At 42.1% G+C, this 12,254-nt stretch overlaps 1 protein-coding gene across 2 annotated transcripts in view; it reads right to left on the bottom strand.

Moving 5' to 3' along the window:
* sh2b3 (SH2B adaptor protein 3) overlaps positions 1-12,254 on the bottom strand; it is a 51,794-nt gene that overhangs the window by 22,601 nt on the left and 16,939 nt on the right. For both annotated transcript variants that reach the window (XM_075467661.1, XM_075467662.1), the window contains exon 2: positions 9,675-10,853. In XM_075467661.1, coding sequence (XP_075323776.1) covers positions 9,675-10,826 — 1,152 coding nt within the window. In that variant the 5' untranslated portion in view covers positions 10,827-10,853. The remainder of the gene's footprint in view (positions 1-9,674; positions 10,854-12,254) is intronic.

The following is a 12,254-nucleotide window of genomic DNA, read 5'->3' as shown; positions in this document are numbered from 1 at the left end:
TCAACAAAAGGAACAATAACAAACAAGGCACTGTTTTTTCTAAATCTGAATCGACTCAGGTGTCCCCGAGTGAAGAGAGAAAACAACATGATCCAAAGCTTTCAGCTCATTCGATTAGTCAGGTTTATAACTATAACTATGGCAGTTCTGTTCCTATTCAGTCAAGACAAGCAGTGGATTGGCTAACGCTTACAAAGAAGTTCACTTTTGGGAGTTTCAGTACATCGCCTGGCAACGTGCCATTATGGCCAATCCTGTGCATGAAACCTCACATTCCTGAATACTTTGAAATGAAGCTTTTCTCATTGCTATGCAGTTCGTTCATCACACGTCATCCCGGCATGCTCTAATGAACCATGCAGCCTGTTACTTCAGCCTGTGTTAGCTGTTTTCAATGCATATGCCTTTGACACCAGCTGGCACGTTCACCAAGGATTTTGTTGTGGCTAATAGTTAAATATTAACACCAGGTGACTTGTGACATACGCATGCAAAAAGCCTAACAATACACAGATCTGTAACCTGGACTGAGTCTTTTGTCTCACTCGTACCTAGAGTTGCCGCCAATGCACCGGAGTAAAGCTTCAGTGTGATATCTCTAAAGCAAATATTCAACCAAAAGTGTGATCAACTTTGATAGTCTGAAACTCAAAGGTAACATTTTTATTCCATGAAACTCCAGAATTTTTTATTTTTTTCCCCACAGATTATTTGTAGATAAAGTTTTCTCATGGGCCATGCTTTAGTTCCTCGATCTAGATCGGTTTCCATCGACCTGTTTGGTATATTCAACTTGTGCATCAAATTCTGCAAAAACCCTGAACGCCCACTCTTTTACTGAGGAGATGAAAATCAGCAGTAGGAAAGAAATATCAGTACTCTTTGGTTAAAGACCATAATATTCCCATCATGTCTTACTCATTGCCCTTCTTTGTTGTGTATTTTAATAATTCCGTGTAATAATAGGTTATCCTGTTGCTCCATCATCCTCTGAAGGCACTCAACCACGTCCAGCTGGCAAATCAGAGCAACCCGCAGTCAACCAACCAGCTCTTAATACTGCCCATGCTGTCTGCCTGTACCCACAACAGCTGAGACAAGTTGAAACGCAGTCAATAAACAATTGATCTTTAAGTAGCTGACAACATCTGAGAGGTTTTGGTTCTTTGAAGCTTTTAATATTGTTACACCAATTTTTTTCCCCCCTGGAAGTCTGTGGGTTTTAACTGGGCAGGATCTTTCTGTGAGTCACAGTAGTCCGTCCTGATAAGAGTCATAACTGCCGACTGTTGCTCAACACTGGCTCTCTGTTCAGTCTCAATCCCTCAGAAACTGAGTAACCTACATACATTTGACATATCTACATATTTTGCTCAGTGATTTGCAGTTTTTTTTTTTAAATATTCTTTCGTGCTTTCGTAGTGTCTTCGGTTCTTGACTTTTTAAGTATCCCTTTCTGCCCACTTGTGCGGGAAAACTTGTGCCTGCTTTTCTCCAAAAGCTGCACAGTACTTTCCCATGACTGTAAGTATTTCCATCACTGGTGAACTCAGCCGTAACTCAACACCTCGCCCTGGCATCCTTAGTTCTGCACGCCGTCCTTTCTGTTATAAATCCTCTGAGCTCTGAAACTGATTTCTCAAAGTACAAAACATGACTTCCAGGTGAAGGCATGTAATAAATGAACCATGCAACCTGTAACTCCAGCCTGTGTCAGCTGTTTTTAATGCCTCTGCTGTGGACTATAGCCAGCATTTTCAGCAGGAGTTTACATCAATAGTGGTTAGCAGCTCAATATAAAACTTTGTGAATTACACAATTAGCCGGACCTAATTTGCTCAGTCAGAACTGCTGTCAATTACAACTTCACTGAGGTTATAATTTTCAGTTTTTTGCAACTGCGTTAGATGTGCTGGACTTTCAACATTTCGGAGTCTGTAGCCTGTCAAACTGTATTTGGTTTACTTCTGCTGATCATAGTGATCAAATATACTATTTGAATGTACTGACCAGAATCCCCATGAAATAAATAAGGCCGGACTTGATGGTTCTGCTGTTTGGATATTTGTTTCTAAATGCATGAACTTAAACCTCAGCTTCTGTCCCTGTTGCTCAAGTCACAGCAGCGATGACAAAAGCTGCTGATGTCATGCTTAAAAGAGTGTAAAACAGACTCTGTTTTCTTGTCTAATAATCTCTGTTGACCAACATCCAAATGACCTTTATGGCTGCCACACATGGCTGTGATGTAAACAAGAATGTCACGCAAGCTTGAACACAACGGTCATTATGCCGACCAATCAAAGATTAAGTTTGAAGAGGGATTTTAAAACTCAAAGCCAATTGGCTGGCGGTCCAGTTATTTTGTTTCCCGAGGACTCGCTATTCTTCATCCATCTGTTTTCTGCCGGATCGCAGGGGCACCAAGTTGGACAAGTTTGGGCAGATTAGCTGAGAAAAACAAAAAATGCAAAACCTCTGTGGCAAAGAAGACAAAAGCGAGTAATCCACATGAGCCAAAGAAGTCAAACTTCAGCACAACTAGTCTGTATGGCCAAAGCCAAGGAGTCTGTTGTATGATATGTACACACATGTGGTGAACACACACTCGGTGAACACAGTGCTAAAGTATGCCTGTCCACCCACACACAGTGACTTAAGTCACTACAAGGCAGCATTTCTAGGTGTCATGAAACTCAATCCCTGGAAAGAGGAAAAGATTTAGCTTGTGGGTGAGATATGACGAGTGATGTGATTTAAAATGAAACCGTCTCTGAAGACACCATCTTTACTCTGAATGCTGCTGTCAGCGGAGCCAAAACGACCATCTCCCTGTTCAAAAGGAGCATAAAAATAAATCACCTCCATGATATTTGGCTGTTCACCTGTCCGAACTAATCAAATTATCCAAAGCAAACATTTTTAGACATCACGTCACTACGCTGCGGATGGCAGAAAAAAAAAAAATCACAATCTTTGAAAAAATCTCTTAAAATGTCGATTTTCGTCCAACCAACAATACGAAACCCCAATAAGGGTTTTGTTCATTTTAACACTGAAGAAACATCTATACATTCAACTGTGAAAGACCTTCAGTGCGTCACTTAAAGTTATGTCCTTCATATGATTTATGGCTGTTTAGGTGCTGAAGGCCTCAGAGTTGCAAGCAAATACAATGCAATGCAATGGCAGTAATACACTTATAACAGCATTTAAGCGTGTTAGTAACGGATATGCAGAGAGAGATATTTGCAGTAAAACTTTCCACAGTGCACATTACTCTGAAGAACTGGGACATTTCTAAAAAGACCCACTGACATTTAGACCTGAAAATGTAATTTTTCGGATCTTCCAGCAGCCCAGATCTAAATTGATTCATCTCAATCATGCTGGCTCCACAGTGGCAATCTTTCAAAATTAGCATGGCTCGATGTGACAAAATATATATTTTAATTGATTTGATTTAGATAAACTGAGTTTACATGCCTACTATGTGGGTATTCGAGCAACCAAGAAGGATTTCCACAAAGAAGAAATACTTTGACGAACTCGCTCGTTCTTTTTAGGAGTTTGTAGGACACCTTGAGCTCCACCTGTCCTCTTTTTTTTTTGTCTTGGCTCTACTGCTGTCAGCGCATTTCTCTCGTTCTCCCCCCCGTCGTTTTTTTCCATCTCTCTCGTTTGATTTCATATCGTTTCTTGTTCAGATGACTGGGGCCCATGTGTTCGGAGCTTTAGTTGTGGTATGCAGCGCGAGCCAAATTAACCAATGTGTGTTGCCATATGAGAGCCTGAAGTACAATAAGTAACACAGAACAGATGGACGCCAGGGTATGGTTGTTTGAAAATTATTTTCCACTGATGCTGCAAATGCCTTTTACTGTAACCGAGAGAGCAAATAATGAAAAATAAAACTTACTCAGCCTGCAGTGAAAGACAAAACGCAGCATAGATATGTAAACGTCTAACACAGACATAAATGCACTTTGACTCATTTCCAACCCCAAATCTGTTTGTTTAATGTGGCACAACTTCATACGTGATTTTCTGAGGGAGCCTGTTTCTGTGCGTTCTTGTATCTTCTTTGATAGATAAGCAACGCAGGGCCCTGAATGGGGTGGAGAGGACAAAGCTTTTGTCATGTCATACATGGCAAAAATATGTCAGAATCTACAGCAGAAGCACAGACACATTCAGACAGTCAAGGACAAACTCCAAAAGCAACATGACACACAGTGTAGGCACATGCACACACAGGCATGAAATGAAACCATGTGGGAAAGATTAAGGCTTGAAGAGCTGGAACAAACACATGCAGAAGCACAAACACTCACGCACACACAGCTGAAATGAGATGAGAGGGGTATGATTAACATGAAGGCTGCAGGAGGTCTGAGGAAGCATATCAGACTCTGGCAGTCTGTGGGAACACACTCTGGAAGACGGAAGACGGAAGACGATTTTCCTGGCAAGGCGCTAACCTTGTCTGTAACCTTGACTACTGGACGTCAGATGAAAGGAAAAGTAGGACTCACTGTTGAAGAAACAGCTTCTCTGTGTTTAAGACCAATAGAGTAAAAGACACCAATCCCAAGACATGAAGAGATCGGCACATCAAATGACCATAAAATGAGCAATAGACCCAGAATTTCCATTAAGAATGCTGAATTAAATTTACACCAAGATCAGAGACATTATGCGTCAAGGTGCGAAAGACTGAGACAGGACTGGAAAATGTCAGGATTAAGTGTCAGACAACACTGAGGACATTGTGGAGACTTCTGCTCTTTTCAGCTGACAAGACAGGATTCACTTCTGTCATAAAATAGGAGCTGCACTTTGTCAATTCATCTGCAAAACAAGAGTGGAGCAGTAGTATCTTTCAATCATTTTCCACGTGAAAGCCCATAATTACAAGTAATATGAGGAAGAATTAAAGCTTGGTCTCTCACCCAACTCATTTAGGTGTGCAGTTGAGTATTAGGCTACGTCTAACATGCTAGCTCATGAATAAAAGCCTCTTTATTAAATTTTAGATTTGAGCAACACCGTCACAGTTTTTAGTGTTTGTAGTTTGGTGATGAAAACACAAGCAAAACCAAACAAAAAAAAATTGCGTGACTGACAGTAAGATCTGACAGCTGTTTTCTGTAAATGTATTTTCACTTCTCTTCTCTTTGAAAATAGGAAGTTGATGGTTGTTGTTTGGGTCACTGCTACGTTTTCACCTCCCTGTTTTATCTCAATTGAGCAGCTCAAATATGCATTTAGACTGACATTTCAACCGCATTCAAATCTTCCCTTTAATTGTCAAGTAGGATGTCAGTTGGGCACATACACATTAGTGAGGATGTTTTGTACTATTGAAGCTCTTTTTACTTTGCAAAGACGCAACAGATGATTTAGCCACTGCCATGATGCCCACACGAAAAAGCCTGAGATACTAATTGCTTTAAAGAGTGAGCATGTCTGATAAACCCTTCATTTAAAGTTCAGTCACCCAAAACCAAATTGCCTGGATCATATTTCATCTTCACCACAGCACCTATAGCAACATGCGCACACTGCGGCAACCTCTGTTCTTTTTCTTTTCGTTTAAAAGCGACCCTATTTTAGGCCTAAACGTGTGTGGGAACGCTTTGGATTTTGCAGAAGTAAAACTGCCCTCATTTCGTACTAAAATTACAAGAAAAAAAACGGACACTTGACGAGACTTTCCTAGGAGGGGATGACACACAGATGTCAATAGATGACACGATGTTTACCATTGCCGTGACATTTTCTTCTCTACCAGATAAGAAAATAGGCAACGATAATATAAGGTCTTGCTTAAATCTGACGGGAGATTATCTTGCTGGGCTACAGCGTTTTCAACACTAAGGAACCTACAGCTGCGCCTTGACTGCTGCTTTCTCACGCAAGGGCATCATTAGTTTCCACGCAGCTTGCTCTTTTGTGCTTAATGAGCTCTTTGATATTACTTCTCACGCATAGACTTACACATTAAGAGATATAAATAAAAATACACTCATGAACACTACCCCATGGGTTCCTTTTTTCTGTGCAGCTGAGATATTTACAAGGCGTGAGCATTCACGTTCATACACCGACAAACAAATGGCCCTCATGCTTGTGAAACCCCATTTCATATTCACAAAAAAACAAGTTTAGCAGCACAAAATATAACACAGCAACAACTTTTAAAGAGCTGGTGTATAAATAACTTATTTCAGGGTGTGAATGCATGTGCCATTTCTTGTGTATGTTAAAACATGAGCATGCAGCACCACTGCTCTCCTTCCTTTTAAGGCCATTCTCCAGACCTTATCTGTCTGTCCTGCCAAGATTAAACACACACACACACACACACACAAAAGAGAGGGAGAGCACTCAAAACATTAATGCAGTTGGCTAACTAAAGCAGCATTCAGAGAGCCGGGCAAATCCTGCCAATGGCGTCCTATTCAGTACAAAAAAGCATCCATGTAAACACACTAATATGCAAAACGTGGGCTTTGCAGCTGCCCCCATCTGGAAATACTGCAAAGTTTAACGCCAGGCATTTACTGAAAGAAGAAGGGAAAAAAAACACAAAAAACATCCTTCTGTACTGTGATGGCGCGTCAGTATGCAAAGTCAGAAGCTTGATCCTAACTTAAAAAAAAAAAAGCAAGTTACTCTAACAGAGATTTTCTAAAACGTGATAATTTTATATTTTATGATTGCTGAGTGGCTGTATTAATGAGATAAAAAGTAGAGAAGTTTTGACTGGCTGAAGCAAACCCCAAACAAACAGGAAATAGTGTGGGAGGTAGATCTACACACCAAAGGGTAAAACAAGGCATGAATGCTGCAGTTTTTTTTAGTTTTTTTTTTTAAAGTATTTGACAAGACAAATGCAACTCTGCAAAAATAAATAAAACATTTAGCATCATAAAGAAATGTGCACCGATAAGTATTAAGTCATTGGGGTAGGGGCTGATCAAATCCGATTCAACTGCCTGAAGCAAACTATCTCTTACCCTATCTTAGAAGGTGATCAGTATTGTACAAACAGTGGAATTTTAACAGGCATGCAGCTACTCTTCACTCAGCTCTGATCGCACCAAACTGTGACTTGACTCGATCGCAGGACACACCGTTGCTGCAGTCCAGACAAAAATCAATCGTTCACCAAAGAATAAAGGTGTGATGAAAACCAGCTAAAATGTGAGAAGTTTTCAGAGGAGAAGCTGAATGTCACCATGGCCTTTGTGATGATTTGTCATGTGGCAAAACCTAAAGGAGCCACTAAGATGGAGCAAAGTATGAAAACAAAACAAACACTGGTAGAGAAAAGAGACAATTTGAAAGAGGAGAGGGGGAAACCCCTGCAACTGAGACAGCTAGAAACAGGAAATGACTTTGAGCCTTTATGTGTTTGCTTGTGCCCGAGTTAATTTAGAGAATGTTGCATTGCATGGCAAACTCACAATACCGAAGGTTTCTGTGGGTTTCCATCTTATTGATACAAACAGATCTGCAGACTTATCTCTTAACAGATATGAAACACAAGATGAGGAACCTGCCAGATGTTAAATGGCTCAGTGGCATGCGCAGTTCTGAGAAGTAAAAGAAGGATTTTGAGAACTGCACACAGAATCCTATGAATCAGAGTCCTGTGAAAGCAGGTAACATCTGTACTAAGAACAGCAGTGCCAGAGAAAGCAGACAGCTATTGATTATGAAACTAAGTGTGGTGTGGTGCTGTTGAACATCTGCCTGTTACACCTAAAAGAAACTAACAAACCAGTGCACGTAAACATTTTTGGAAATACAATTATTTGCTTTACTCTCAGGTGTAGCCTATCTGCACAGCATCAAGAGCAGATTACCCAAAACCCTTGTGGAGGTTAGCTGGCGTCAGACTGTGTAAACGGAGCCATGGTTGCTAACGTGGAACAAAGCGTCACAGAAGACAACAAACAAAAACAATTACCTGGCCCATATAAAAGATGGAAAGGAAGAAAAGTGATGCTAAATCACTTTAAGTAAACTTAAAAAGTTCCACATTCGGGCTGACTGAAACACAACTCTGATTCTGAGAAGTTGAGTTACTGGCAAAAAAGTTTAAAGGTGCACTGCTGAGATCACAAGATGTCAGTCGTCTAAATTTCTGATAATGTCCGACTTTTCCTATCATTTCCAACGTCATCATGTACCCAGCCTGGCAGAAAAACGGTCATCACCTGGATTTAGATTTTGCAACATTATGTGTCCCAAAAAAAATAAACCTGACTCCCCATCATTATTACACAAGATCTTGGCTAAAAATTTAAAAAGTTAATTAAAATTAATCCAACTCCGAGTGGAAATTAATGTTGTGGCTTTGCATTGGCTTATCAAAACTGCAGCAGTCAAAGCTAAAAGTGGTCCAACAGAAAATTAGAGTGACCATTATTTTGCCACTGCCATGCCAAGACACACCCTCCATTCACTCATTACGCTCCCAAATATTTTGTATTAAGGAATGACTGTAAGAAACCTACAGATATGCACAATTTACACCTCAAATGAAACACTGAACATACACTATACTGTCAAAAGTATTCGCTCATCTGCCTTTACACACCCATATGAACTTAAGTGACATCCCATTCTTAATCCATAAGGTTTAATATGACGTCGGCCCACTATTTGCAGCTATAACAGCTTCAACTCCTCTGGACAAGCTTTCCACAAGGTTTAGGAGTGTGTTTATGGGAATTTTTGACCATTCTTCCAGAAGCGCATTTGTGAGGTCAGACACTGATGTTGATGAGAAGGCCTGAGTCACAGTCTCTGCTCTAATTCATCCCAAAGGTGTTCTATCAGGTCGAGGTCAGGACTCAGTGCAGGTCAGTTAAGTTCTTCCACACCAAACTCGCTCATCTCTTTATGAACCTTGCTTTGTGCACTGGTGCGCAGTCATGTTGGAACAGGAAGGGGCCATCCCCAAACTGTTTCCACAAAGTTCGGAGTATGAAATTGTCCAAAATCTCTTGGTATGCTGAAGCATTCAGAGTTCATTTCACTTGAACTAAGGGGCCAAGCCCAGCTCCTGAGAAACAAGCCCACACCATAATCCCCCCTCCACCAAATTTTACAATTGGCACAATGCAGTCAGACAAGTACCGTTCTCCTGGCAACCGCCAAACCCAGACTCTTCCATCAGATTGCCAGATGGAGAAGCGTGATTCATCACTCCAGCGAACGCGTCTCCACTGCTCCAGAGTCCAGTGGACTTTGTTATAATACCACTGACAGCTGACTGTGGAATATTTAGCAGCGAGGAAATTTAACGACTGGACTTGTTCCACAGGTGACATCCTGTCACAGCACCACGCTGGAATTCCCTGAGCTCCTGAGAGCGACCCGTTCTTTCACAAATGTTTGTAGAAGCAGTCTGCATGCGGAGGTGCTTGAATTTATACACCTGTGGCCACGGAAGTGATTGGAACACCTGAATTTAATTATTTGGATGGGTGAGTGAATACTTTTGGCAATATAGCGAATATTTGGAAAATGTAACTAAAAGTTAATATCATAGCTGGAAAAGGCTGAGTTTGAACCAGCATCAAAAGAATAACTTGCAAAAAACTGTTTGATTATAAGAATGTGGCTACATAATCATAAATACGAGTATGTATTTTTACCTTTGGGGGATCGTAGAGCTCAAGCTGGAACCTCTCGCCTCCTCCTCTTCCTCCACCACTTTGAGCGTCTCTAATCCTCCTGACCAGCAGGCGGCAGCGTTGCCAGTGGGGCTGAGAGTCTGAGATGGTGTCATCCACCAGCAAGTACTTGAGTTGGCCCTCTTTACAGGAGCCGCTCCCCTCTGATCTCCTCTGCCTCATGCTTCTGCTGCGTAACCAACGGAAACCATGAATGATGTGTGAGACCACTCCACGATGTGAAGCGGCTAGGGGTGTGGTTTCAGAGCTCTGACAAGAGGAAGTGTGGGAGGAAGAGGACGAGGATGACCCTTCCCCGTTAGTGGAGGAAATCCCACCTACTCTGTCACAATTGTTTGCGGGATTGTTGCTGTTGCTGGTGGGATTAGGGTTGCTAGGAGACAGGTCCTGGGATGATCGGGGGCTTGGGTGGGGCCGTTTCGTTAAAAGCCGCCTTACCGTCTGCTGGATCTGGCTGACAGAGAAATGCGTGACATCAGCGTGTCCAGGGCTACAAGCCGAGTCAGAGGAGTATCGCTCAGACACCTGATGATGATCAGCGCCGGAGACGTCCTCGTTGCTATGGCTACGAATCAGTGGTGACACGCTGACGATACTGCGAGATCCCGAAAAGGAGTTTCCCGCAGCACATCTCAACGGCTGCTCCTGCTCCCGGCTCACCACCGACTCCACTTTTGATGCCACAGATAACAGTGTAGGCCCTCCGCTCGGCCGGCCCGCCTCCCGATAGTCCTGTGCCCCAGACAAAGATGCGATCCGTGATCGACTGATCACAGCATGCGACGGCAGAGGTGAGACCAGTGGAGATGAGGAAGACGCACTTCCGGAAGCGGCAGAGCCTGTGTTCTGGCTGAGAGGAGCGCCATCTTTGTCGACCTCACAGTAAAAGTGCTGCCTGAAGAGGTCGGAGAATTGTTTGGAAAAGGCTTCCGGTGGGACCACGTCATGTTGTGGACACTCTCTGGCAAAGCTCCGGTAATGTCCGGCCAGCTGCCGGGCTGTGGCGATGGCATGCAGCTCACAGAACTCCCTCCAGCCTCTTGGGGGCGCTGCTACACTCGGACCTCCTCCTGCTGAAGTGGTGTTGGCTGGATGGATAGTGTTACCATTCATTGCAGTAACCAGACTGGTTGAGAATCACTGCTGACAGACATGGAAAAGGGAAAGAAAAATGGATTATTAAAGAGTAGGTGGGGATCAATTATGAGGCAAGACAGCGGGGTTGAACAGTTTGGAAAAATAAAGGAGGAGATCCGGTGTTGTGCAATAATAACCAGAGCACTGCTAATGGCCATGCAGCTACTCGGAAATTTGAAAGAGTTCAAACACATACAAATCAGTGCTCAATCATTAACGGTAGAAATTAAATAGGTCTGCAAAAAAATCTCTGGCAATCAACCTTTCCAAGAGTATCCTCACAGACAAGGACAACCGCAGCTCATACAAAACAGGAAGAGTATCCAGTCGGTTGCGAGAAACCTGCAGACTGAATCAAGGAAAAACACTGCACTTGGATACATTTAGGGATTTTTCCTGAAATGTTGTCATACAGTTGAGGTTAATAAAGTGAAGAGATTATCAAATCAGTTCCAAACTGCACTGGTACTGAGACTGAAGAATTTGAAACAAATGGGAACGGGAACCAGTCAGACAGGCAGACAGTAAATGAGGCCCTGACTGGGGAAGTACGGTTAGGAAATTTCTCAATCAACCACATAGCATACGCGACCATCTGTGAGTTTGTGGATTTAAATGTGACATTTCAATGTTCCTTCTGCTTTTTTTTTATCTACGATGACAGCTTAAGACAGAAAACATCGAAATATAAATGTAAACCAATCATATGATTTATTGTTTTTCCTTTAACAGTTTATCTCTATATTTAAGTGGATATTGGGTGGGATTTTCCTCGCATGTATCAAGGCCGTGCTTGGGCAGGTTGCCATGCAAAATGGCTTGTTTTCCTATGTGTTGTTTCACTTCCCTGCTTCTGCTGATCCATAGCAACACACAGGCAGGCCCATTAGTAAGGCTGACTATAAGTCTTAAGTTTAAATCTGAAATCCTTTTGTTTTCAATTCTCCATGCATCACCTAAAAATAATAGCCTTAAAAAATGAAAATAAATTCATTATGTGTCAATAATAACAAGAACATTTACTATCCACTGTCTTCTGACAGCAGTTTAACTCAAACTAGGGCAGATAAACAAAGACGAGTTACAACTACAGTTACAAGAGAAAGACAAAGAGTCTATGCAGACATAGACTTCTGTGCAGTCTATGAATCTTTAAAGATGACAACCAAAAAAGCCAACCGGCCAGAAAATTAAGACACCGAAAAACACGTCATCACGTGCAGAGCTGCTAAATGTTCAAATAACTGTGATGCGCCACTTGGTCTGCAGTCGGTTGAACACAAACATTTTCCACACAAGTTTGACTCTTTAGGTTTAACTTCACCTCAGCTTAGAGACTCACTTAAAGGTGGGGGGAAGATCTCTTGCAGGTGGTCCAATAAAGGGAAAACTCTTAAGCTCTTT

The sequence above is a fragment of the Odontesthes bonariensis genome, chromosome 6, assembly GCF_027942865.1.
Source record: "Odontesthes bonariensis isolate fOdoBon6 chromosome 6, fOdoBon6.hap1, whole genome shotgun sequence".
Classification (NCBI taxonomy): Eukaryota; Metazoa; Chordata; class Actinopteri; order Atheriniformes; family Atherinopsidae; genus Odontesthes; species Odontesthes bonariensis.
Note: the sequence above shows the minus strand (reverse complement) of the source record. Positions and strands in the feature narration are given on the sequence as shown.